Here is a 27,799-nt window from a genome sequence, read left to right on the forward strand (position 1 = left end):
TATCAGTAAAAAATGAACAGGTTACCCCTTTGATTACAGAAAAAGGTTTCACAATCTCTTCTTACAACAGCTATTAGCTAGGTGTCAAAAAAAAAAATACTATTGACTAAATGTTTCAATACATGAAATGGTGTGATACAAATTACAAAAATGACAGTTAGATCACCTACATTAATCTCACACTCGGTCTCATTTCATCAATGGCAAAGTAAAAACCGAGTCTTCTTCCACAAGTCACCAGTCAAAAATATACAACCCATGAGGCAAGGCCAATGCCAGATCTTTAGATCAGCATATATAGTTTCAGTCAATCAATCCTACAATAATGAAGACGGCTCACCAAAACGCTGCAATGATACAAAAGACGCCCACTTTTTTACTTTGAAGTGCCCTAAAATTACAACAGGGACAAAAAAAATGTAATCTTTTATTATTATTTAACTCAATCCCTCTTGCACCACAGTAGAATCTTCATCATTGAGTGTTCTAGCAGCTGATAAAAGCATATCCATACCTCCAGATCCACCCGCTGCATCTTCAAATTCCTGCTTCGATTTCTTGGAAGAATCACCAGAAACCTTCTTTGATTCACCTTTCCTGTGTAACTTCCTTCCAAAATTCTCATAAAACTTTTCCACTTTAAGTATTGCCTTTACCCCTACATCACATTTTGGGCAAAACCATCGCCCCTTTGGAACTGATGTGCGTGGAGGATTCAAACAATAGATGTGAAATCCATGATCACATCCATCACACATCACAATATCATTATCATCTTTGTCAATAAGACAAACCCTACACAGACAAGAAGGGCAATACCAACGAGGACCGTATGCTTTTAACTCCTTGTTTGTCAAACACCTAATATGATAGTATTTGTACGCACAACCACTATGTTCACACACACGGAACTCTTCACCAGTTTTTAGTATACTCCTACATATTTTACAGGGCAATTGTTCATTTCCTTTGAACACTTGAGGTCCGGTTCCTATGATACCATTCGAACATTCGTCGGCATTATCCGGTGCTTCTTCAGTCAATGGAAGAGCATCAACTTCATTGATACCAGAATAAGCAATTAATCTCTCACAAACGACGCAATCTTCATGAGGAGATGCAATACCACTAGCGGCACAATTAGCACAGTACCAACTTTTGTTTGGAATTTCCTTCACAGCGGGTTTGATGCAGGAAACGTGGAACATTCCTTCGCATGAATCACACACAAGACAGTCTCTTCCATCTGCCCTCTCCCCGCACTGTCTACATGTGCAAAACACAGCAGCATCTAGTTCTTCTTGCTTGATTCGCGTAACGAAATCTCTGGTAGATAACTGTTCGAATAAAGTAGTGCTGAGGTGTATATAGGAGACTAATGGATTGACCAATAAACACAAGAACTTTTCTAGCAATGTCTATTAAAGCCCTTCTCGACATTTTTTTTCATTGAAAATAGCAAAACAATCTACACAAAAATCATGGCCACTGGAAGCACATTGTTATATAAATAAATCTATATTAGAGTCAAATTGACAAAATAAATCAGAATGTAGAAAACATTTCTGAAACTATCCTCTGATATTATTTCAACTTTTTTTTTTGGTGGGGGGGGTTTTAAAAGAGTGTTTCCTTCAAATTTCAAGTTAAATAAATGAAATTACAAATTTGCATCAGTAAATCGATACATTGAGTCATTAAAAAACATGTTTTCAAGTTAATTAGACAGAGAACAGATGCCTTGGAGGTGATATCTGGTGTGGTGGTGAAGGTGCAAAGCGTTTTAGGCCATTTACCAGAAAAGTTAACATAAGCTGTGAGTTGGTAACAATTACCAAAACAGAACTTGAAACGAGGATGTTTTTAAAATAAAAAACTAACGCAGTATTAGGTAGTGAATTCCAAAAAACCGACAATATTAGGTAGACCTACAAGATTTCTTTTAATGTTAGGCACTTAGGCTTAGGCCCACCAAAAATTGTTTTAAAAATAATCATTTAAGATAAATCCCAAAAAAGTTCAAATCTTTCAACTTAACAAGTGCCTTAGTACTTGACACGTTCATCTCTAAACAACACAGGTCATCAATAGTAAGCAAAAGTCACAATGGCTATAAACTAGATCCACACCAAATAATATTCATACCAGTCAACATTTATGTAGAAGTTGAATAGATCATTTACCTCGTGTCTTTTGTCACTTGAGGTATCGGGTACTGCACTTCCTCCCTGTCAGGAAATTAATCTTTGAATTAAGGACACGTGAACGGGGAAACATAGCTGTGGACTGACCAGAAAATTTTACGCCAGATAATGAAATAAAACCAAAGGTAATCCATAAGTTCTCACCAGGTCATAACAGGAGGCTCTTGATAACTCAGACATATTATTTGAAAGGGAAACCATCTCATTGCCAATTGTCCGAAGCTTTTTCCATATCTGCAGACAAGTGAGAGCCATGGAACGGTCACATACATTTTTCATAAAATCAAGATAAATTAGATATTTTAGCTAGACTTATATCTATTTGGATAGTTGACTAAGAGTTTTCTTTTCATGATGCAAAGAAGATAACAAAAAACAATCGAAACTCATTTGTTCGATCCTGTTAGAATTAGTAGTTTTTGACACACACAAGAACCACTTACATGAATAGCACAGCAACATATCAAAAGGATCTTCAATCATGGGTCAGACCTCAAGCAACAATCTAAACAATTTCCAGTTCCTGGTTTCTTTATCTGGTAGTTCAGAATCTCAGATGTGTTCTTCAACTATGAGCAGATTATACAACCCTATACTATTCTACAAAATTTCTTTACAGCTTGTTGGTAGACAGGATGGAAAAGGAATCAAGTGAATCTCCGGTGGTTTGTTCTAAATATTTTTTCGGGTTTGGTAGGATAGGAAAGGAAGTGATTGGAAAAGAAGTTTATAAAATTTCCACTTTCCTTTCCTCCCCAGAAACGAAGAGATTGGGATGAGAAAGAAATTATTTGTTTGCCTATTTTTACTTCCCTCCCATGATTAACTTCCTATCCCACTACTAATATCTCCCTTTAAAAATCAAAGGGCAACCTTCTCTTTTCACCATCTTCCACTGCAGCCTCTTTTTTAAAACTTTGCTTCTCTCTACATGACAAACTAAGCCATTGATACGGGAAAACCACCTGGCAGTATGCATTGAAAGATGAATGAATTCTGAACACATACATCATCAAATAGTATGCATCACAAAATCGATTGAGAAATTTTTTATTCTATCTCTCTCTGATTAAAAACTTTGCTTCTCCCTTATTGAAAGATGATTTTAGAATGAATTGAACAAGGTGTTTCATTTGAATCAACTTTTTTTCTAGAAGAATACATTTATTATTTGAGAATAAGGGTATATTGCAAGAGGACTACCAGGGAATTAGGAGTTTGGTTGGGTGATTCATACCATCCACCATACTCCATGTATCTTATCCCACACATTTATTTGTGAAAATAATTATTTTTCCAACATATAGCTTTCTCTCCTGATAAAAGTGATAATAGCCATGTAATTTCTGAACTTAATGTAAATAGTTTTCGGTTCAATGGAAGAACACATAGTATTGTAACATAGACATAAGTAAAGAGGGTGGAATTATCTTTCTAAAGTTCATGTTCCCTTTCTTTCCTTCACTATTAGCAAACCAAACATCGGATTCCTTTCATCAATCCAAAAGCTGAGAAAGTTGCTCTCTTTGCCCTTCGTTTTTATTTTTAACTAAAAAACAACAAAACAAGCTGTTAAGAGCGTGCTTGAATTGGTGGTCAAAGAAGAAATCAAAGAGAAGGAAGATACGTTGAGGTGCTGAAGGTTGAGGAAGAAGGAAAAAGAGCCGCTTATTCACTTACCCCCAAGAATAATACGCCAACCCCAAATAAAGGCAATAATTCCCTGACCCCCCTTTTATAACCACCAGTCCACCACTACCATACCCCATTCTCCCTCTCTTTCTTCTCTTCTTACCTCCATGGCTCCATCGTTCTTTACTGTCATAGTGTTAGACTACAAGTTCCCTAACACTTAGTTTGGATAAGAGGAAATGGATTGAACGGGAGGGAAGGGAAAGGGAGGGGAAAAAGTTCTCTTGTTTGGATAAGGGTTGGTGGAAAGAAGGGAAGGGAGAGGGAGGGATCCATTTTCCAACACTCGTTAATAAACATTGTGCCTCCACAGTCAGAGAGATTTGGAGGGAAAATGAAGCTCCACCTTCCCCTCCTTCCCTCCGTTCTATCTTGCTATCCAAACAAAATGTTCAGGTCATTAAGAGTCCCCCCCCCCCTCAACCCCCAAGCAAAAGAAATACTCCTTTTATTTCTGTAGAAAATAAGCAGTTGATCCTCTCCAAAAAGAACAGTCAGATGAATACAGATAAACTGTTATGCAAGGCGAGGGGCTAATTTAACCAATATTCTAGAGGCAAGGTCGCAAGGACCAAAAAATATCAAAGTTACATTTTCTTCTCTTAACCAATCAACTGAAGTTAACTAAAGAAGCCAAAGTGGGACTCAAAAGTCAAAACAAACAAGGCCTAATCAATCCAAGCCAGATAAAAAGTGGTCTTTACTGAAACGAAAGGGCACATGATATGTACACTCCTCGTACAAAACTATCATTAAGGATCTGAAGTTCTCTAAAAAATAACTTTCACGTTAAGCAATAAAGACATATATACGACTTGTCAACACAACCAACAATCTCCATCTAACTACATATATGAAAACTCTCATTCAAGGAATACATGTACAAGCCTTAAACTCCCTCCAGAAATAAATAATAGTCATGATACTATTACTTGAAAAAGTTCACACTTCAAAGAGTTAATGAAAAAGATTAAGATTGGATTTCCCATTGTAGTCCCGTTCTTGTCAACTCATTGTGAATCCTTAATTTGTGAAGAGTTTGGGACATAATATTACAATTATTTCCAGGAAAGAGTACAAACAACACACACATCGTGCCCCAAGAAAGCATTCAGTTCATTTCTGTATAAAGTAAATTCAAGCTTTTCTTTTTACACTGAAACCAAAGCAATCACATAAACTTAATGAAAGTTGGCAGGATAAAGTACCTGCTGGATATCTGATGAGAACAGCATAGGTGTGTGTTCATATGCGCCCTCTTTTATTCTTGAATCAATAAGGCTGAAATCCAAAACTTTTTCAATTTTAAGCCCATGGAAATTTTCAGTAAGCATCTTGCATAGTGAAGCAAACTTTCCTGACATCACAAGTCTGAAAAAAGCACGTTCACACTGCCTAGACACGGGTGAATGTCCGGATTCACTTGGAGCTCCATTAGATACTAAAGCTGAAAATGCTTTAGCTTCAGTTGAAGCTCCATTAGTTAACTCAGTTCTCAGAATATGAGTATGGCTATCATGATGAGCACCTGTTTCCTGCATAACAAAGAGAGAGGAGAACCCTTTGCTTAAAAATAGGTAACATACAACTATACAAGCATTGCCAAACTACCAAGTCGCAGACCATAAGTCATAACCAACTATTCACCCTACGCTTATCAGTTATAACGAGACTCCCGACTGGAGTAGGGTATATAAAGGGGCTCAAAGTATAAAGCAATGAGCAAAACGTGAATGGAAAGAGAAAAAAGAGAATGGAGATCTGCAGTATACCTTGGCCACGTTTGCATGGCTACTTCCAGCACTACTAAGTAGTGCCTCTCTTATGCAGTCTGCTATACCACCACCTACACCCTCAGTAGGGCAGAGTGATTGACAGATGTTTTCCAAAGCATTTCTCCAATGCTGATAAGAACAATCATTTGAACCATTCACAAGAGAGTGACAATTTATCTTCGGATCACAGACTTGCTCTGAAGAATTTTTTTGTAAATCTATGTCCACTAATTCTTTTACCATCTGCGCAAAACCAGATAAAGCAAATATATAGTAGTAAGAGGCATATGGACTGAGTTATACTAGAAATAGACTCATTCATTCATTAATGTCAATAAACAACTAAATGTTGAGTTCATTCCTGCATACATGAGAAATATGAAATTGCTCGATATAAGAATAAAAAACGAAAACTACTAGAAGTAGAAATTGAGCCTTGTTCAGAACCCATCAGCAGAGAAACCACAACACCCAAATTCCGAGGCGTATAAATGACCAATATCCGGCTAAAAAAAGTTTCACTATTAGAACGTCACTCCTAAATATGGCGGTTTCCCAGACACAACAATAAAAGTACACTAAGACAAGATTTCTTCATGTAAGCAGTTAGCTTCCCATGCTATGTTATCATAAGACAGAACAGGCTCATGACCTCATGCCTCAATAATTTCCAATCAGAAGCAGATAAGAAGGGGAAAAGATTTGCAAGATTATAGATGGCAAATTGTTTAGAGGAAAAAGGGAAGGTAGAGTAGAAATAACTCAATAAGCATGATTGAATTTTCTGTTTGGAAGTATGACACTCTGAATTGTCAACATAGATATTAGGGGATAGTAGAATGCATACGCAAAGCCAAAACCAATCTCCCTATTGCTTTCAATGCTCTCCTTCACACCCACATTACCCCTTGGCTCGGTTCACTCTTGTCCTGTATACACAGAACTATGTACATTGGCTTACATCACACACTTCATTTTATATACCAGATTCAATATCAAAAGTAGATACCTAGGTACACCTAAGCCTACAATCTTACTGATACCTAAGTATACTAAGCCTACAATCTTACGGATCCTTTCAAACTGAGATAGACAAAGTCACAAACTTAGTATACCTAAGTACTAAAGAAAACTATTATCCTATCAGTAGATCTTAATAGCATAAACACCAACATGACAATGCAGAACTTAGGAGCTGAGCTGCTCAATTGAAGCAGAGAAAATGGCGTTACTGGTACAATACTAATTCGTGTCCATGCTCCTCTAGGACCACACAATGGTTTACTTCAGGCTAACATACTCCTGGCACCCAAGTTTTCCAGCAAGACATTTTTTCCCATTGTCAGTGCTAGTACAGAACCCTGTCAGCTCGACATGTTTTCTCTAGTACAATTGTGTGTAGCATTCTTTTAAATCATTCTGATCTACAGACAACAAGCATTTGATAACATCAAGATTATGGATGGCTTCAAAGACTAAGGAAATGTTTCTATTATATGCTTAACAGAAAGTTAAGGCCTTATTCTGTTCCCTTATTTTCACTTATTTTTCCTGATAAGTTCAAATAAGTTCAGATAAGATAAGTTCAGGAAAAATAAGGGTTGACCAGGTACAACTTATAACTAAAATAAGTTTTGATAAGTTTTAATAAGTTCAGATAAGTTCAGTTAAATTCAGATAAGTTCAGATAAGATAAGTTCAGAAAAAATAAGTGAAAATCAGGTGAATAGAACGCACCCTAAGTTTACTACACAATATCAAGTCGCATTGGCACTTATCAATAACTCAAATTGCGGACATAATATCTCACCGGGCCTCAAATCCTATCCTCAAGCACCAATTTCTACTACAGAAACACATAAAATTGGTGACGGAACTAGGTACATGAAGCTCCACCCAAAGAACAAGTACAAATGAGTGATAACTCAATTACATAACCGGCATCCATCCGAAGTTTGTTAATCTCAAGATCATTACAGATCCAACATACATGTGAATACAGTTCGATTATACTAAATCCCAATTATTCCTAATTAACAAAATTATCCTCCTTGTGTAGGAATTATCAAGACATCCTGCAATTTTGATGATACCAAAGTCATTTAGCAATCACTTGACACAACTTCAAAGTTGATGAACCCTTACAACAGGTCATGAATTATTCACTCAATTTTGTATTTTTGTTACTTTATCTGCATTCTTCAAACGGCACAAATCGATAACAACTCATGGAAACACAAAAACTACTCAAAAGGCAAAAGGCAAATGGTAATACAAGAAGAACACGAAGCAGGGTGATGAGAAAAATGGAACCTTTTCATCCAACTGAGCAGATGTAGCACAAGGCATGTTCTCTAAGTCGACTACTTTGCAACTTGAATTAGGCATCGAACACTTTCGACGCTTATAGGTCCGAAGCGAGCTTCCATTGCCAGCACTACTACTGCCACCACTACCACTTGAAGACCCATGCAGAAAGCCATTCACCCTATTTCTATCACCATTAACAAAACCATTCCCATTACAATTCTCCTCAATCACCATATCTTCAAATTCAAACCCCCGCAACAAAGTTAGGGTTTTCCAACACAGACTCAATCCAATTCAATTTCACCAACTCTCAAAAACTTGCCGCAACTAAAAAATCAAAACACTTCGGGAACTTCATTAGATCTCCATACATCATTTCTGGAGAAACTCGGAAAACCGCTGAATTTGAGCATTTGGAATCGGTTTCTTTTTTCTTGAATTAATTGAATAAAGAAAGAACTGAAGAAGCAACTATGCAAACACAGAGAAGGAGAAGTGAAGAAGATTGGAGAATGTGGTGGCGGGGAGAGGAGAGAGAAAGAGCAGATCGGCGGCGGAGGAGGAGGAGGAGAGCGGAACCCTAAAAAGAGGCGGTTAATAGGAGGAGGAGAAGGTGGTTGTGGTGGCTGCCGCTGGGTTGAAGAGAGAGAAAGAGGGGGCTTATCCCTTTTGGATGTTTTGAATTTTAAAAAGTTGTAATTTTAGTGAGAAAAGCGCTTCAAATTTCATTCGTTTTCCTACTAATTTTGGATGCCTACTTCATTTGGTCAAAATTCATTACTCCTATTTTACCAAAATTGACTCAAGTCTTAACTCAAGACTACAAGTCAAATTGAAATGTCATGTTATAGCATCATCTTCCCAAGGAAAAAAAGAAATTTTAAAAAAAAAATAGGATTTAATTGTCAACGATTTTTTCATGGATTTAGTAGTTCTTGATGTACTTGTAAATTTGTAATAAGGAGTATAGATTGCATTCTTAAGCCAACATTTGGACTTGAACTCGATCATAATATATCAGATCAATACATTTTTGTCTTTTGTTTATTCATTATAAAATCTTGATTTAAGGGTTCGTTCGATATCACTATCAGTTTTCATTTTTTGGTTTTTTTGTTTAGTGAGTGATATGATTTAGATTGAATCATGAACTAAAAAATAAGCATACTTATAGTAAACATGTTGGTTTTGAAAATCGAAAATAAAAAACTAGAAACTACTTTTTATAAGTTTTCGTATTTTTGTTTTTAGTTTTGGAAAAAAACAAAAAACGATGCCGAACAGGCCTTAAGGTTTTCGGTTTGCCTTAGGCTAAACTTGGATCTTTCAAATATGGATCGATTGACTCGAAATGATAAAACATGAGTTCTGATTTTCCCTGATATCGACATGTTATAAACTCAACGTAAAAGACTAAATTAAAATTGTATGTAATACAAAGGAGTCCACTCTCCTCCCATTAAAATCACGTGGAAGTAGACGTCTACTATGAATCTTAGAGCACCTAGATCCTTGACATTTTTACACCGGTTAAAGGAGTGTTTACATCCTAAAACTTACACAATGTTGACATGGCACTACGACTAAGTGGGTTTGGAATTTGACAATGAGACACGTATATGACCTTCTTGACATGTCAATTTACCAACTTGTAGCTTTTCATTTTTGAAAGATCATTTTTGCTAGTTTAAATAATTAAAAATCGTTGTTTTTCTTTTATATATGTAAAAAGTAGGTGATATAATATGTTAACCTTCCGTCAAGATTGTGGGAAAAAAAATGTATTATGACATGAGGTATGTCAAGTTAATAAAAATAAAAAAATTGAGGAAGGAGGGCGATAGAGAAATTATTTTACAATTGATCATAGGTCAAGGCGACATATTCTTTAATTGTTTTTTTTTTTTTATGAAATCAATATCTTAGTTACCTTCCCTTTTCTCTACGGATCCATTAAACCAAGTTCTCTTTATACTTTTTGTAACTTCTTTTTTGTTTCGCTAAAAGTTGCAAACCCATATTTACCTATCTTTGTCCTTCTCTTCATTTTCCGCCTCAATCATTGCAAACACGTGTAGGTTTTATCGTTCGTCATCATTTTTCTTTTCACAATGTCATTGGTTGATTAGTCGAAAAACCGTGACTTTTTTGTTCTTAAGATAAACCATTAGAGTTAGTTGGCCAGACCAGTTATTATTCACCAAAAATAGTGATTTATAATACGTCTTTAGACCATTAAAGAAAATGATTTTAATATTCTACTCATACAAGTATAAGTTTAGTTTTTGTTTTGAACTGTTCCACATACATATACGTGATAATGTACTTCATGGTGATATTGAGTACTTTATCAAGTAGTCAATCACGAATTATCTAGTTTGAAATACTCACTCCTCAACGAATTAAAATTTGATATAATCCATAGTAATTACAAAGTACTTCATCTTCTTATGAGTCAATTACAATAATTATTGGATGTCTTTTCAATTTTTCCTGGAGTCTTTCCCATACCAGATAGAAGAAACCATTTAGAAGATATTTACCAAGTTGCCAAATACTTAATTCATATTAAAATTAGGGAAAATGTCAATAAAAAAAAGCAAGAATTAATTAATCCATTAAGGGAATTGAGCTAATTTGCCTGCGAGTTGTATCATCTCATTAAGGCTCTGTTCTAAGTTAAGTCCAGATAAGTTCAAATAAGATAAGTTCACGGAAAATAAGGGTTGATCATGTACAATAATAAATAAGTTTTTGATAAGTTCCAATAAATTTAGTTAAGTTCAGAAAAAATAAGTGAAAATACAACAATTCTCAAATGGACTCGGTCCACACTAAATTTATTGTGGAACATGCCTTAAAAAAATGTCAATAATTTATTTCTAATTTATTTTGGCATGTTTATTAGGATTATTATGAAAACACATACTCCTATCAAATTGGTTTCGTTGATACATGTTGTGCTTGAATAATGTGATTTTAAGTCATAATTCACTTTTAAAAATATAGGGTTACTATGATTCAAAAAATGATTACTATGTCTAAGAATTTTTTGTTAAAATTATTATACTCCGTAGTCACTGTATGAACAATAAATGTAATGCAAAAATAATGTGCGAAAATAAGATGAATAAAACACCCCTTTATTTCAGATAAAAATAAACAAATTAAGGTAAGTTCATATACATTCAAATTAAGTTTAGTTGATATAACTTCGGACAAAAATAAATAAATTGGAGATTGATATCACCAAACGCACACCTGTTCCGTACACGACTACACAATCCGTCAATCCGTGATCCGTCACCTACTCACCTCGTATCAAATTGTCAAGGACAGTAGTCCACTGCTCCACCCTCTACAGAGACAGACTAAAGGGAGAGAGAAAAGAAGATGAACCACAGAGCTGCACCATTACCGCAGCAACTCTCACTGCGATGCCTGTCGTGCAGGGAGGAGTACACCGCAACCGACGCCGGAACCTGCAAAGAGTGTTACGAAGAAGCCAGCGAAACCGAAGACGAGCTTAAGAGTGAGATTGATGATCTCAAGGCTAAAGTCGCTTTCCTTCGTCTAGGCTCATCTCCTCTCGATTCCCACAAGCGATCCTCCGCCCTTGGCTTCTCCGACGTCGTTTTGGTCGCCTCCGATGAGTTCCACTCCAACCCAGTCTCTCTCCTCGCTCATAAAGCTGTTTTGGTGAGTCCCAAATTGTTTGCCTTTTTTGTGTTTCTTGCTGTGTTTTTGTTGTGCCCACCAACTGTTTGATCTTTTGTGTCAATGAGTGTGGAATTTACTGATGTTCATTTGGTAGAGAAATTATGTGTTGGATTAGACGATTTTCTATTTTTAGGTGTTGCTACAATGATTGCGATGTTGTAAAGATCTCGCATTAATGGGGGTTTGAAGAGTTGAGATATTGGGATTTTAAGAGTTTCCAAGTTTTGATACAATTGCTATATCCTGCTGCGTTTTTATTTGCCATTATACCTTGAAATTTTGAGTAAATCAGGTCACAACTTGGTTGTGGAAGTTGTGGTAGCATATAGAGCATTTCTTTGCATGTTTAGGCTCAATTCACTTCACCGTATTTTCACTTGTTTCTGGACAAATTAGTTCGGATAAGTTAGGTTCATAGCAACAATGATTCTGATATTGTAAAGATCTCGCATTAATGGGGTTTTGAAGAGTTGAGATACTGGGATTTTTAGGGTATCCAAGTTCTGATACAATTGTTATTATCCTGCTGCGTAAAATTATTGTTTTATTTGCAATTATACTTGAATTTTTTAGTAAATCAGATCACAACTTGGTTGTGGAAGTTGTGGTAGCACATAGAGCATTTCTTTACATGTTTAGACTCTGATCATTTCACCATATTTTCGCTTGTTTTGGAAAAAATAAGTTCAGATAAATTAGGTTCATTGAAATTAGGTTTATATAAGTTCGCTTCAACTTCGATAAGTTCAATTCACAACAACAATAAGTTCCGGGGTAATAAGTACAGATAAGTTCAGTTCAAGGCTAATAAGTTTTGATAAGTGAAATTCAGGTGAAGAGAATAGGCCTAAGTTGATATTGGTTTCTAGGTTTACACACTAACATTACGTGTTTGGATGTTGCATATTTTCACTTGTTTCGGGAAAAATAAGTTCAGATAAGTTAGGTTCTTTGAAATTAGGTTTATATAAGTTCACTTCAACTTCAATAAGTTCAATTCACAAATGACAATAAGTTTCGGGGTAATAAGTACTGATAAATTCAGTTCAAGGCTAATAAGTTTTGATAAGTGAAATTCAGGTAGAGATGAACATGCCTAAGTTGATATGGATTTCTAGGTTTACACACTAACATTACGTATTTGGATGTTGCATGTTTTCATTTGTTTCTGGAAAAATAAGTCCGGATAAGTTGGGTTAATTGCTATTAGGTGTATATAAGTTCACCTCAACTTCAATAAGTTCAATTCACAACAACAATAAGTTACGGATTAATAAGTTCAGTTCAAGGCTAATAAGTTTTGATAAGTGAAATTCAGGCGAAAAGAACATGCATAAGTTGATATGGATTTCTAGGTTTACACACTAACATTACCTGTTTGGATGTTGCATACTTCGTATTTGATATCCTCCCATCTTGTTGCTCGTCTATCTTGTTTGCCAATTGGTACTCTTCGTCGATCTGCTGAAGTGATTGTGACATGAATATAAGCTTGAAGCTCTCAATGGCTGGTAGAAACAGTAACTGTTGCTTCAGCAGTGTTATAGACATCGGTTTCATTTTCATTTTGTCTATTGATCAATAAAAGATGATATAAATTCACTTTTCAACTCATCTGACCACTCTTTTCGTTGCTCTCTAAACTCGGTATTATTGCCAGGCAAGTCGATCCCCAGTTTTCAAAGCCATGCTCGAGATTGAAATGGAGGAGAGCCGTAGTGGAACCATCAATATCAGTGACGTGTCCTACGATGCCTTGCGAGCCTTTGTCAACTACTTATACACTGCTGAAGCATCCCTTGATGAGCAACTAGCATGTGATCTCTTAGTTTTGGCTGAAAAATATGAAGTGAAATATTTGAAGACATACTGTGAGAAATTCTTAGTGTCCAAATTGAATGGGCAAAATTCAATTGCAAGCTACAGTTTTGCACATCAACATAATGCTAATCACTTGGTTGAGTCTTCTTTGTCAATGATAATAGAGGACATGGCTAATTTGACCAAATCAGAGGAATATGTTCATCTTGTTGATAAGGATCCCAAGCTTGTGGTACAAATATATGAGACTTACATGTCGAAACAAGTTAATACTGCTGCTAGAATCGATTGATCATGTTTTAGTCGATAACTGGCTTGCTGTTGATGTGGGTTGATTGTGTTGTTAGTTTGTGTAGGAAAATTTGTGTTATGATTAGCCGATTAGGCTGTGTATATACAGCATAAGGGTGTGTGGGTTAATAAGATCTATATTCCACTTTCCATATGTATGTTATTGTATTCAATGTGTGTACCTTTGGCAAAAATTTAAGATCATGTATGATTAGTGTCTTTTATTAAGGAACCAAGTTAAGTTACTACTATGACCAATTTTTTCAGGAAAAATAAGGGTTTCCGAGTATAATTTACAACTACAATAAGTTTTGATAACTTGATAAGTTCTGGAAAAATAAGTGAGAATCAGGTGAATAGAACACACACTAAATCTCTGATATATGTTCTTGTTGGATTTCATAATTAACGGTAAACCATACTTAGGGTCGCGTATGTTTTACAACTTTCTATGTCCATAATGCTTTAATGATAAAAAGGAGCATACAACTTACAAGGACTCAGCAAGCATCAAGGATTCCACAAACACTGGTATTAAGAACAATGTAGATCAATAACACAAGCATCAATGGTGATCTTGGTTGAATGGTTACAAGGCGACTTTTCCCCGTTGGTCGGGGATACAACATACAGTACGTTTCACCTTTCCACGCTCCAATCTATGGAGGCGTGATCTTCAAATTTGCCATGTTTGTATGCAACTATGCGGCCTATGCCTGTTCGTGACTCAAAAACTATGATACAGGTATACTTCAGTGGGACTAAACTATTTTGAGAGAAAAGGGGGGGGGGGGGGGGGTTATCTTTTCTTGCTGCATCTCAAGATCTTCCAACTAGCATGAGGACCCTCTTTCGTGTCATGTAGAAAACATATCCAGCTCATTGCAGTTGCAAGCTCTTGAAGCTCATCCAATACAGAAATCGAATCTCGTATATAAACTATACCTTCTGGTCTTAGTATACGATCCATTTCAAGCATGATAGTAGATACGTTGCATCTGCACAAAAGGAAAAGCAAAGAAGAGCAATAATTATTATCCGGTTTGTGTTTCCCTAACTTCTCTCTAACCCTAATAACTTTCACCAATAAGGGTCAAGTGACACATGAACTGCTAGAATTCAACCTTTTCCTCTCAGTAGAAAAGAGACCAGATGCATGCAGCAGGTCATATGTCCGTGGGTAAGTATCGAATGCCTCACACCTGAATCACAGAACACAAGCCTCAGAAAAAGTTAGTCGGATCAATAGTAATACAAGTTGCAACCAGAAGATGGACGGAGTAATACATCATGGAAAAAGGAGCACATAGATAAGGACTTGTGAGATCATACTACGTAATATACTTTGTTAAAATACAGTTCAGGTTGCAGCAGGCGTGATTCTTAATGTTACTGAGAGAGTCTAAGGATTAGAGAGAACGTACCAGTCATGCATAACTCCCAGGAGACCACGATCGTAGATTACAGGCAAGGTATTGAACCCACTGACTGGGACAACATTCATAACCCAGCAATTAAGATCATGCTCATGTAATGCTGCTACAAACCTATCCAACAGAACATTAAACAGAAGTTGCAAAATCTGCATACTACAACAGCCTGCAATTTTACGTGCAAGTTAACAGAATTTAATTTGGCAATGTTTAACTTAAGCCCTACTTCAATAAACAAGAAAGTGGCTTCAGGCAATTGTAAATTAAAGAGAAGAAGAAAAAGAAGGAAATATACCCTCCAAAGCCAGCCCTCATATCCATTACATTCCGTATCTTCAACTCCCTCCAACGAAAGGCATGAATATAACTTTGTATTATTTCCTTCCAATATTTAGACTCTGCCTTCACAAGTTCCTTTCTGGCTGCAAAGGCGTCCATCTGAATCGTTTGCAGTCTATCTGGTAGGTGATGCAGGCGTTCAGGCCAAGTGGACACGTTAGCTCCATATCCTTTATCAGGTATCCTCGTAATGCAGACCTTCAGGTCCACATACCTGCCAAAATTCGTGAATTGAATTAGTCACTCAACTAAAGAGGTAGTTGCAAACTTAGAGCATGTTTGGTATAGAGTTTTTTGATGGAAATGGAATCAATTAACTATTTCCATTACCTATTTTTTGTTATGAGAGGTAACACAATCCATTTCCTAAGGGTAACCATTACCACAATTTGTTACCTCTCCCAACGCTATAGTAACAACATTGTTACCCTCCTTAATCCTCAATTTGTTATAAGCGATTCCTTTCCTAAGGTATACCAACCAACTAATATTGGTAATAGATAACACTACCTTTCCCCTTCTTATTTATTTCCTTTCCATTTCTTTTCCTAAGTTTATACCAAACATGCCCTCAATGTATAACTTCTCATCTACAAACAAAAGGAATCATCCTGAAGAAAGAGTTTCCAGTCATCTTAACAGTGGACAAGAAAGATAGAATCTTGGTCCAGGCAACCAAGAAAATATCTGCTTGATTATGGAATAGGAGAAGTCACAGGTTGCTTCTCCACTACTATCATAATATACACAAGAATGTTTGGGTCAATACCAAACACTGTCTGGATCATCGTTTGGGTCACAAAGTGGAGGTTGTGCACCAGCTTCACGATTTAGGTAACAGCTGTTGTTTAAAGGCTTCCTCCATATAGCAATATAACCCTCCTTTTTTACCAGCTCCCAGCAAATGCTGGACGTAAGATTCTCCATTTCTGCAGATATATAAAGATAAAGGAAAAAATAATAAATAAACGGGTTCTTATCTTGAAGAGCAAGACTTCATGAAATCTAAATTAACAACTCAAATATTGATCCAGCTGAAGTTTTGAGTTCAAGTAAAGGATTTCCATCAAACTCAAAAGTCTGGTACTTCCGTAATTATGAGACACGAAATGTAGGTGCAAGTACATAAGAATGATACCTTTCCACTGCTTCTGCAAGTTATCTTCATGTTTATACACTGGCTGTGCTGCCCATGCAAAATATCCTCCAGCTCTCAACATTCTATTAGCTTCAAGAAGCACGATTCCATCTGCCAAGTATATAAAATGTTGATCAGAACTTCGATTGAATTAAAAAAAAGGATTAAAGTCTAATGAAAAGGGTTTGCAGTAAACAGGCATCAATTATTAGTGCATAAGCACCAGTATTTATCTTATTGTAAGTATGGAACAAGTCCTCATGCATTATCTTATCATTAGAAGTAACAGACTTCGTGAAATTTCAATACAGCTTGTCATGGTCAAGATTATGCATTCACAGAAACAGAAACTGATTCAGAAAGCATCTCATGACGAGTATGGAACACAGGCCTTGAAAAATAAAAATTTCATATCAAATACTGAAATGAGAGATGAGTTCTATCTAAATCAAGATGTGAAGAAAATCCAAGTTTAGGCAAAAAAAATACCATCACGTGTCCAATTTATTCTGCACCTTGAACAGTGAATCAAATCAAAAGCTTGACTTGGATACAACAGACGGTGAGTTGCAAAAGCTGATACCATAGCTGGCACGCCACGCTCAAGTGCAAATTGAATCTGGTTCTCATGAACATCTTTTGGAGCTATAGAAAGAGTGCTAACATTACGCTGCAGCAAAAATGCACCAAAACTAGCCACTCCGCAACCAATATCCAAGACAACTTTGGTATTATGGCCAAATTTAATGTCAGGAACCATCTGCAGCACCCATCAAACGGGTGGTTAACAGCTGAAGATTCCATATGGTCATATGGATTCAAAAGATAGTACTTTACTATGTATCGACTAACTATCTGACCTGAGAAATTTGATCCAAGTACTGATCTGCACCATGAATAAATTGTGTGCCGCCACCAGGAAACACAAATTTGTCTCCTTTAATTGATATCCAATTCTGGCCTCCTTTGTCTTCAACTAGCCGTGTGTGAGGTACATTATTGAACCATACCTGCTTTAGAGTAAAGTTAGATGGAAGATATTCCTCAGAGTCTCATACAGACAACGGAAAGACACAAAAGAAACATAATAGTATCCTGCGGTGATGTATTGTATGCTTTAATTTCTAGCCATTTTAGTATTAGTCTTGTAAAAAGGAGTATGAACTACAATAAGAAAACTTAAGAAAATCATAATGATGAAACAGGGCATATCCGAATACAATAAGAAAACCCGTTTTAACTACTGCCCTAAGCTTCTCTATCCTCCTCTCTAGCCATTTCATCTCCTTTAATCCTTTGATTCCCAATTCTTTCTTTTGATCCTCACTCAATTCAATTAATTGTTCCAAATCTATCAACCAGTCATGTAATAAACCTATTTGGGAAATTGCATATTACTCTCATTATTCAATACTGCTCTACGTCCTAATTGAAATTGCATTTGTCAATGGTGAACGAACTTCATGCCTATTGTCTTCTTTGCTCAGAGCAACATCTTCTAGTAATTTGGTATTCCAATGGCTAATTCAAACTACTGACTAGTAACTACAACTTCTATTTGACTCTCCTACTTAATCTAAAATAATACTTCATATATACCTTCCCATTTCAGCATTATACAATCTACATTTTCCATTAAAAGATAGCATGGGAAAAAACAGAATTTGTTGCAAAAAATACACAATGCCAGAGCAGGAATTCAATCTGGAACAACAGGCAACTACCAGGAAATGCTAATATTTCAAGCAGTTATAGATCATGAACCCTAAAATCTTATTTAATCAATACCACTATACCAGTAATATAAATTATGGCAATCAATCATTAATAATCAAAATCAAATTATACTGCACAATGTGACTGTATCAACACCTGAGAGTTAGTCAGCTAACTACAAAAATAATCAATTTGATCATACATATTTTTCGGGAGCATCAAAGCTAGTTAACATCGACAAACAAAATTGATTTTACCTCATCACGGCTCTGAGGCCATGGAATAGGAGAACGGTAACCCTTAGGAGCAGGAACTAAGCAATCCAAACCTTTCCCAATTGCAGGACAATGCCGCTCAAATTTCTCACCTCTTTCCGTCGAATTCAAGCGACGAATTGAATCAACATTATCCAAACAAGGAATAAACTCTCTCATACTTTCATTACACACCTTAAACTTCTCAAAAACCCTAACCCTAACTTCCTTATTCCTCTCATTTTCTCTCTCCTCGTATTTCCGGGTGAGATTAGCGAGCATTTCGTTGGCGGATTTCTGGTCGAAATCGCCGACATCGAATTTGTCAACCATGGCGCCATTATCGTCGACTATCCCCGTCTTCTCAAGCACCGGAAACGGCGGCAATGGAGGCGGCGGAGTGGTAGCGTTGAGAGGAAAAGGGAATGAAGAGAAGGAAGAGAAGAGGAAGAAGAGAGAGATGCAGAGGAGAGAGAAAACAGTGATTTTGATGAAGGTTGGAGCTTTGAGGTGCTCCCATGGCGGTGGCGTCATCGCTGCTTTCATTATCGTTCAGGTGTCGGTGATTAGCAGTTGAGGGTGAATCTAGAAGGCGGAATTAGTGGGTCCATAATTAAGATTTGTTGACAGGTGGCGGGAAATTCAATTGTTTTCACTTAAAATAATTGAAATCACATTAGTTTGACTTATTTTTTCTTCTAGGTAATAGTTTGACTTAAAGATAATGTGTGTTTTTTTACCACCTTACTTAATTGTTTTGTATTATAACATCTTTAAAAATAAAATTTTGTTCTTTGCCACCAAGAAATGTCTTCCGTCACAAAAATGTGTCGATTTGTAGCGGTAGAGTGATCGAGTAATAACCGTACTGGAAATTTTATATGGGTGGGAAATTTTGAAAGTTAGGTGAAATGTGAAAAGTATAGAGAAAGTAAACATAAGGAGGATAGTTGAGACATTTAATAGGGCGGAGTTTAGAAAGTTGATGAGAGATATTGAATTCAAATTCAAACCAATTTGCAAATTTTACTTCCTGAGTTCATTTATATTTGTCGCCTTTGCAAAAGCACAATAACTTAAGAAGTGGATGTCCAATTTTTCCAAAAAAATATTTATTTGAAATTAATAATTACGATTCTCTTGGAAATACAATTTCTTTTAATGATTTCGACACAGTTTCATAATAACGATTTGCAATTTAATATAAAAGTTGTATCAATAATCTCATAAATCAAAAGGGGTACCAATTGAGGTTGGCATGAGTGGTTAAGGGTCTCTTGCTCCTTAACCAAGGTCTCGGGTTCGAGCCTTGGGAATGGAAAAAATCTCAACGGGGAGGGATGCTGCCAATCGAGGTACCCATACAAACTTCTCGCTAACATGTATATTAAAAGTTTAACATATTATCCTCGCATAACAAGTGTACAATCGATTGTAAATAGAAAATTACGGAAAGGAGAGGATATGCAAATCGAATACAATCATAAACTTCTCTCTCTGGAAAAATCGTATCGTATGAGTTAGGGAAAAAAAAAAAAAATTCTCTCTAAAAAGATCATGGAAAAAACCAAGTCTAGCGAAGAAAACGACCAGCTGATAAGATCCAATAAAAAACCAAAAAGAAAGATCACACACTTGATCTTTGAGCGTAACAACAGCAATGACACGAAAATGGATGATGCTGAACCCACGAAATCAGATACTCAACTACAACAAGAAAGGCCTGTATTGGCCGGAACAACTGAGCAAGGGGTCAAGGCCCCCTCTTTTCGTGACATGCTTAGAGGAAACACTCCAAACCTATCAAACACCCAAGTAATGGAGTTTGGTGAAGATGATGAGGATGTTTCTGATGATGACACGGCACCTGAAGATGGATCCATTGATGACCGTTGCCCTGCCATCTTGCTAACCAAAGAAGAGAAAAAGAGGATGAGGCAACCATGGAAACAATCGCTAATTATCAAAATGTTCGATGGTAACCTTGGTTATATGGGTTTAATGCGCAGACTGAAAAAGAAATGGAGTATTCGCGGGGAACTCGCTCTAACAGACATAGGATGTAAGTACTTCATCGCAAGGTTCACAAATGAATCCGACTACAACTATGTTTTAACACAAGGGCCCTGGCTTCTTGATGACTGCTACCTTACAATACGCAAATGGGTGCCTAACTTTGTGCCGGATGAAGCCCCGATCAAAGTCCTTACTGCCTGGGTGAGAATCCCAAATCTCTCAGTAGAATATTTTGATGTTAATTTCCTGAATAAAATTGGGTCGAAGATCGGAAAAGTTCTTCGAGTTGATAAAAGTACTGCCAAGGCGGATAGAGGTCAGTTTACCCGTTTAAGTGTGGAAATTGACCTAACAAAACCACTTCTCTCAAAGTTCTGGCTCAAGGGTCGAGTATGGAAGATACAGTACGAGGGTGTTCGTTTGATATGTTTCAAATGTGGAAAAATGGGGCACAATGGTGAAGAATGTCCAACTTTGCACACAGAAGCTATGGATGAGTTAATGGTGTTAAATAATCAGCTCCAAGACACCTCAATTAATGAACAAGCACGAACAACAAGACCTGAGGTACAAGAAGACTATGGCTCATGGATGTTAGTGAAGAAACCAATCCGTAAGAGGGTCCCTAGAGTCGAAAAATCGAATTCTACCACCGGAAAGACCATGGTTGCTAACATCACGGCACCGGAGAAATCTCATGGCGGTGGCAGTTTGGGAAAATTCAATGGAAACGTGATTACAGGCGAAACAGGTGGAACTGGATCAAGATTTACAATCCTAGAAAATCAAGGTGAAAAGGAAACAGCGAAATTAGGGGGATTTGGTCAAGGTTCAAAAGATAAGGATCAACAAGAGATTGGATGTGCTGTAAATTCCTTTGCTACGGTTAATTTAGGAGAAGACTCTCAAAATTCTACCAGAATATTGCCATTCAATTTAGGAAATACAAATCAATCTATTCCTAAAGCTACCAAAAATACTAACAAAATATATCAAGCAAAAAAGAAGACCCTCTCTCAAAATATTAGCACGGCACTAATTGATGTTGACCAAAACACTCCTAGGCCACACATTGTTACAAAAATAGACTCTGCAGGAATTGGAAAAGAGAATTCATCACTCATATTCCAAGCTACCCCTCAAGTTTCCAAACCGTCCAACCATGACATCGAAAAGCACAGAGATGCACAATCAAGCCATACAGAATCAATTTCTCATGTCTCTCCAACACCCCCAAGTCATCAAACTGGCAGTACCTCCGGAGAAAACTCTATTTGTAGGACAGACGATGGACATGCCATACCTGGTGACCTCGAGCCCCCTGACCCACGTGTTAGAAGTACGGATAGACTCATGGCTACCACCGATCTCGACGCCGCCGGATTTGGTGATGACCATGTTGATCCCCAATGAAGTTCAACGTCTGCTGAGACTTATAAGCCAGTCTTACATGTCAACACTCCCCTCTACTCCTGTTTCTATGGAAGAAAGAACTCCGAATTTAAATCCAGACTCCTTACCAATTACCTGCTTGGTATGGAATGTGCAAGGCGCAGGCAGTCGCACCTTTGTTGCTGCACTCAAGGACATAGTCCGAACTCATCAACCCAATGTAATAGCCTTAGTAGAGACACATATGGGAGGCTCGCAAGCTACGAAAATTGCCTCAATCATAGGCTACACGGGACACACTCGTGTAGACGCAGTTGGCTTCAGTGGAGGGATTTGGATATTTTGGAGGCCAGAATGTGTAACAGTCGAACCCATTATCCAACATAACCAGCATATAACGATGGATATCACCAAAGTAGGCGCGACTCCGTGGTACTTTACTGCTGTTTACGCGAGTCCTGATCCCTCAAAAAGACAGGAACTTTGGAAGGAACTACATGAGTTTGCAGTGACCCACAATAAACCATGGCTGATAGCTGGCGATTTCAATGACACGAGATTTTCCTCTGAACGTAATCACTCTTGCTCAGAGACCACTCGACGTTCTGCCCGCTTTAATGAATGGATTAATGACATGGACTTAATTGAAGTCGAATTTGCAGGAGCATCGCATACATGGTCGCGTGGCTTAAGTCCTGAAACCCGTTCTAGTGCTCGACTTGATAGAGCATTATGCAATGGGGAATGGGGTTTGAGGTTTGAAAGGGCGAAAGTTAAACACTTACCAGCTTCACACTCAGACCATTGCCCCCTCTTGATCTCTCCTAATGGGTTCGCACCACTGCAAGCAATTAATCGTCCGTTCCGCTTTCAGGCTACATGGCTTTCCCATGAAAACTTTCAAGATTTTGTTAACGAGAAGTGGTGCAAAGATAGTCCGCTTATTCCCACACTTGCAAAGCTATCCACAGACCTTCAAACTTGGAATAAGGAAGTTTTTGGTAACATCTTTCACCAAAAACGTTCCTTGTTAGCTAGATTAGCAGGAGTCCAAAAAGTCTTGTCAGAACGGGTGGACCGAGGGCTAATAAAACTGGAATCAAGATTGCGACATGAATTGGATGTGATCCTTGATCGAGAAGAAACTCTTTGGTACCAGAAATCTCGGGTGGAATGGCTCAAGAATGGTGACCGGAACACAACGTTTTTCCACCTAAGCACAATTATCCGGCGCTGGAAAAATAAAATTACTGCCATTAAAGATGAAGATGGAGAGTGGATTTTTGACAAGGAACTAGTGAAACAAAGAATGGTCAATTACTTTGCCACACTATTTACTGAGGAAGGCAATGAAGAACTCTTCGTGGTACCCCAAGACGTCTTTCCCGAACTGCTGCAAAGTGACTGGAATGCCTTATCACTTCCCTTTTCAAAGATGGATATTGACATGGTAGTTAAAGACATGGGTGCCCTGAAGGCACCTGGCCCCGATGGTTTCCAAGCCCTCTTCTTTCAAAAACACTGGGAATTAGTGTCCAACAATGTATACAATCTTGTTCTTCGGGTCCTTGAAGGCAAAGGAATCCCAGATAACTTGAATGATACACACATTGTGCTTATTCCTAAGGTTGAAAACCCGGAGACAACAGCCCAATTCCGCCCAATTGGATTATGTAATGTGGTATACAAGATAATCACCAAGGTTATTGTTAACCGTATCAAACCCCTGCTCCCGAAATTGATCTCTAATACTCAGTCAAGTTTCGTCCCGGGTCGCCAAATAACGGATAATATCGTCATTGTCCAAGAAGTCATTCACACAATGAGAAGGAAACAAGGCCTAAAAGGATTCATGGCCATTAAAATCGACTTCGAGAAGGCATATGATAGACTTCGTTGGTCGTTCATTCGGGACACCTTACTACAAATGAACCTTCCGCTGCTCTTAATCAACGTCATTATGGAGTGCGTCTCTACTTCTTCCCTCAAAGTGCTATGGAATGGTGAACCTTCGGAAAGCTTCAAACCAACTAGAGGGATTAGACAAGGAGATCCATTGTCACCATACCTCTTTGTAATGTGCATGGAAAGGTTGTATCAAACCATTGAGGAGGCCATAGTGGCTGATAAATGGAGACCCATACGAGCAAGTCGAGACGGCCCACTTTTGTCAAACTTATTTTTTGCTGACGATATCATACTATTTGCTGAAGCTACGGAGGATCAAGCTCATGTTATCCATGACTGCTTAGACAGATTCTGCAGAGCTTCGGGGCAAAAGGTTAGTTTGCCGAAATCTCGTGTGTATTTCTCCAAGAATGTAGCTGCTGACTCCCAAGAGAGGATTAGTGCAGCGTTGGGGATGGAGAGCACCAATGACCTAGGGATGTACTTGGGTATGCCCACGCTCACAAGCCGAGTTACACGCGATACCTTCAGTCATATTTGTGAGAAAATTGATCGTAGACTATCGGGGTGGAAGACTAAATACTTGTCATTAGCGGGTCGTATAACACTTGCTAAGTCAACTTTAACCTCAATGGGTCTCTACTCTATGCAGTCAGCGAAAATACCACGCTCAATTTGCGACGACATTGATAGAAAAGCCCGCAAATTCATATGGGGTGGTAGTGAAGAGCGCAGAGGAGTTCACCTTATCTCGTGGGAGGTACTGCAAAGGAATACGGAAAATGGAGGAATTGGGGTTCGTTCAGCGAGACAAGCTAATGCGGCTTTTTTAACTAAACTTGGATGGAGGGTGCTCACGGAACCAAACGCGCTATGGTCTAGAGTCTTGAGATCAAAGTATTGCAAAGGTAGATGCGATGTGGACATGTTTGTGCCTAAGAAAGGGATGTCTAATGTTTGGAATGGCATAACTGAAAACTCCAAATTACTTGGAGAAGGTCTGAAAAAAGCTGTGGGCAATGGCACCACCACCCTCTTTTGGGACCATAAGTGGGCTACTAACACGCCTCTCAGTAACTTAGCCACGCAAGAAATACCTCAGGAGATTATTGGTGCCACTGTGGAGGAAATGTGGGAGAAAGATCAAGGTTGGAAATGGAACATTTTTGCCCCTTATTTGCAGCAGGATGTGCTAAAACAAATCCAAAGCTTTAAGCTTAAAGATGATCCTAGTGTGGGGGACTTAGTATACTGGCAGGGCTCTTCGAAGGGAAAGTTCACGATAAAATCTGCACTTAATATACTGCGTAATGAGACGGATACAATAGACGATGAATGTTGGGGTGCGATTTGGAAGGCTCCAATTCAACAAAGAGTTCGTGCCTTTATTTGGTTGTCTTGTCATGATCGTTTGTTAGGCAACTTAAACAGATATAGAAGAAGCATGACAGATGATCCTAGATGTTACATTTGCAATGACGAGGAAGAATCTACCCTCCATATCCTACGGGATTGTCCAGCAGCCAGACTAGTGTGGAGACGCATTGGAGGTCCTGCCCATGATAATAAATTCTTTCAAATGCACCTTAAACAATGGATCACTATTAACATTACAGGAGCTGAGGCTAGCAATGAAGATCTTTGGGCCACATACTTTGGCACGACTCTTTGGTGGATTTGGCGTTGGAGGAATGCATTTGTTTTTGGTAGAGGAAATGATATACCAAGAGACATAGGTGCCTTCTTACAAGTTCGTGTGAATGAATCGCGTAGAGCGCTGCAAGAACTGGACCAAGACAATCAAGGGAACAAGCCCACTAAAATTCAGAAGTTTATAAATTGGAGTACCCCAGGGGAGGGATGGTATGCACTCAACTGTGATGGAGCTGCTAAGGGAAGCCCAGGACCTGCGGGAGGGGGAATGCTCATTCGTGACAATGAAGGAGTATTTGTGTCTGCTGCAGTGGCATATTACGGCCATTGCTCGGCTTTCCGTGCTGAAGTGTTAGCTCTCACTCAAGGGCTAGAGCTAGCTCGCGATCTTATGATCTGTCAGTTGGAGGTGCAATTAGATAGTTTATCTTGTGTCCAAGCAATTGAGAACAAACATCCTAGCTGTGGGGAGTGTATTCATGAACTCAATTACTGCCGTACTATGCTGGAAAAAGAAGATTGGAAGGTGAAGATCATACATGTGTATCGCGAGGGCAACAGGGCTGCGGATTGGCTTGCCAACTACGGAGTCTCGCAATCTACCAATTATCTCATCCTAGACAACCCCCCATTAGAACTTAACCGTATTTTAGAAGAGGATATTCGAGGTGTGGCTTTACCACGTCTTGCCCCTCCGTAGTTAGTTAGTTTAGCTGCTTTCTTTCTGTTTGTTAGTTTTTTCTTGTACCCTTTCTCTTTTTGAAGCTTCTCTTCTCACTGGAATCAAAAAAAAATATTATCCTCGCATAAGAAAAGGTCAACCCATATATTAATTCATCTGAGATGCTAATCAGCCGCCGCCTGTTTCAATGTTTTATGTTTGAAAAAGCACAGTTGGTCAACCTAATTAAGTTTATCTTAAAACAGACAAACAGTTTATGGTACAAGCCGTACAATAATCGTACAAGGCTAGAGCTTACTTCCTGCATCAACTAAACGCGTATGTATGAATTATGAGTTTATTATAAAAAGTCTTAGTTTGATTTGCGTAATTAGCAAAGAAATTGCTCCCCAACTACTTGGAACTACCTCGGAATTAATGTATGGCTTATTGTTCATAACTTCATATTATATTTTGTTCAAAGATATGTACTAAAAACATGTTTATTAATTTGCACGCATTATAAGTTAAAACACATAGTACCTCTGTTCCGTAATTTATAAATTACTATCTCCGTTTCAGAAAGTTCTTTATGCATTGGAAAATGTGCCCATATTATAAAAACTTTTACCGTAAATTCTCACAATTATATACATCAAAACGTTACATGTAAGATCTTGTTAGATTGGTATCGGGATGTATTTTCAGAATATCAAATTTTTATAATTTTTTCATATTTTTTTATAATATATTAGTAGTTAAATATTGCATTGGAGTTCGTGCAAATAGTAACTCTAAATATTTTTTTGAAACGGAGGTAGTACTTAGTAAATTATTCCAACATAAGAATGAAATGGTAGCAGAATGGTAGAAATATTCGCATGATGGCAGAAATGGTTGAAACTTAAAACATATAGTACCTTTGTTCCTGAAAATTCTTTACACCTTGGAATGTGTGTCAAAATTAAGAAAACTTTAACCGTAAATTCTCACTGTTATATATATTAAAACGTTATCATGTAAGATTTTGTTAGATTGATGTCGTTATATATTTTCATAGTATCAACTTTTTATAATTTTTTCACATACGAAATTGGATATATAAGTAGTTAAATATTGCATTGGAGTCCGTGCAAATAGTAAGCGTAAAAAACATTAAGGAACGGAGGTATAGTACTACCTAGTAGCTAATTTCTAGTCCCCCATAGAGTGGCCCTAGCTATATGGAATCATAACTAAGAGCGCATTTGAAAACATACATCAAATGAAATTAGCCCCTCCGTATTTTATTAAAGGATACACTTTTCATAAACGGACGTATTTTTACTAAAGGATGATACATCCTGATTTATATTTTCACAATATGAACCTTTAATTTAATAACTTTACTATACATGCATAATAAGAAATCTTAATGATTAAAAATGTGTATTGACAAGCGTGAAAATCAAAACGTTACCACTAAAAGATAACAGA

The 27,799-nt window shown here is 37.5% G+C and overlaps 3 protein-coding genes across 3 annotated transcripts; 1 reads left to right on the forward strand and 2 right to left on the reverse strand.

Moving 5' to 3' along the window:
* On the reverse strand, positions 1 to 8,691 carry LOC110779886 (PHD finger protein EHD3). Its single transcript, XM_056837812.1, has 6 exons — positions 7,985 to 8,691; positions 5,669 to 5,914; positions 5,105 to 5,431; positions 2,349 to 2,438; positions 2,184 to 2,228; positions 1 to 1,337 (listed from the first exon to the last, which is right to left on the reverse strand). Exons 1-6 carry the CDS (start codon positions 8,213 to 8,215, stop codon positions 438 to 440), a joined length of 1,839 nt encoding a protein of 612 aa, XP_056693790.1. The 5' UTR covers positions 8,216 to 8,691; the 3' UTR covers positions 1 to 437.
* A 2,519-nt stretch (positions 8,692 to 11,210) lies between these two features.
* On the forward strand, positions 11,211 to 14,064 carry LOC110782015 (BTB/POZ domain-containing protein At4g08455). The gene is made up of 2 exons (XM_021986062.2): positions 11,211 to 11,680; positions 13,362 to 14,064. The coding sequence occupies exons 1-2, from the start codon at positions 11,375 to 11,377 to the stop codon at positions 13,812 to 13,814; spliced, it is 759 nt and encodes a 252-aa protein (XP_021841754.1). The 5' UTR covers positions 11,211 to 11,374; the 3' UTR covers positions 13,815 to 14,064.
* Positions 14,065 to 14,328: 264 nt separating this feature from the next.
* LOC110782014 (probable methyltransferase PMT10) lies at positions 14,329 to 19,279 on the reverse strand. Its single transcript, XM_021986061.2, has 9 exons — positions 18,697 to 19,279; positions 17,584 to 17,733; positions 17,213 to 17,483; positions 16,724 to 16,834; positions 16,355 to 16,514; positions 15,542 to 15,799; positions 15,238 to 15,360; positions 14,938 to 15,015; positions 14,329 to 14,811 (listed from the first exon to the last, which is right to left on the reverse strand). Exons 1-9 carry the CDS (start codon positions 19,237 to 19,239, stop codon positions 14,613 to 14,615), a joined length of 1,893 nt encoding a protein of 630 aa, XP_021841753.2. The 5' UTR covers positions 19,240 to 19,279; the 3' UTR covers positions 14,329 to 14,612.
* Between the last annotated feature and the right edge of the window lie 8,520 nt (positions 19,280 to 27,799).

This window comes from Spinacia oleracea, chromosome 2, assembly GCF_020520425.1.
Source record: "Spinacia oleracea cultivar Varoflay chromosome 2, BTI_SOV_V1, whole genome shotgun sequence".
Lineage (NCBI taxonomy): Eukaryota > Viridiplantae > Streptophyta > Magnoliopsida > Caryophyllales > Amaranthaceae > Spinacia > Spinacia oleracea.

Coding starts and splice junctions, on each gene's coding strand:
- LOC110779886 (XM_056837812.1), bottom strand. CDS start 8,215: ATGGTGATTGAGGAGAATTGTAATGGGAATGGTTTTGTTAATGGTGAT. Junction 5,915..7,984: donor CTGCTCAGTTGGATGAAAAG/GTTCCATTTTTC, acceptor GGTTTTGCGCAG/ATGGTAAAAGAATTAGTGGA. Junction 5,432..5,668: donor GCCATGCAAACGTGGCCAAG/GTATACTGCAGA, acceptor TTTGTTATGCAG/GAAACAGGTGCTCATCATGA.
- LOC110782015 (XM_021986062.2), top strand. CDS start 11,375: ATGAACCACAGAGCTGCACCATTACCGCAGCAACTCTCACTGCGATGC. Junction 11,681..13,361: donor TCGCTCATAAAGCTGTTTTG/GTGAGTCCCAAA, acceptor TATTATTGCCAG/GCAAGTCGATCCCCAGTTTT.
- LOC110782014 (XM_021986061.2), bottom strand. CDS start 19,239: ATGAAAGCAGCGATGACGCCACCGCCATGGGAGCACCTCAAAGCTCCA. Junction 17,484..17,583: donor ACTTGGATCAAATTTCTCAG/GTCAGATAGTTA, acceptor TGGGTGCTGCAG/ATGGTTCCTGACATTAAATT. Junction 15,361..15,541: donor ATGAGGGCTGGCTTTGGAGG/GTATATTTCCTT, acceptor TCTGTTGGATAG/GTTTGTAGCAGCATTACATG.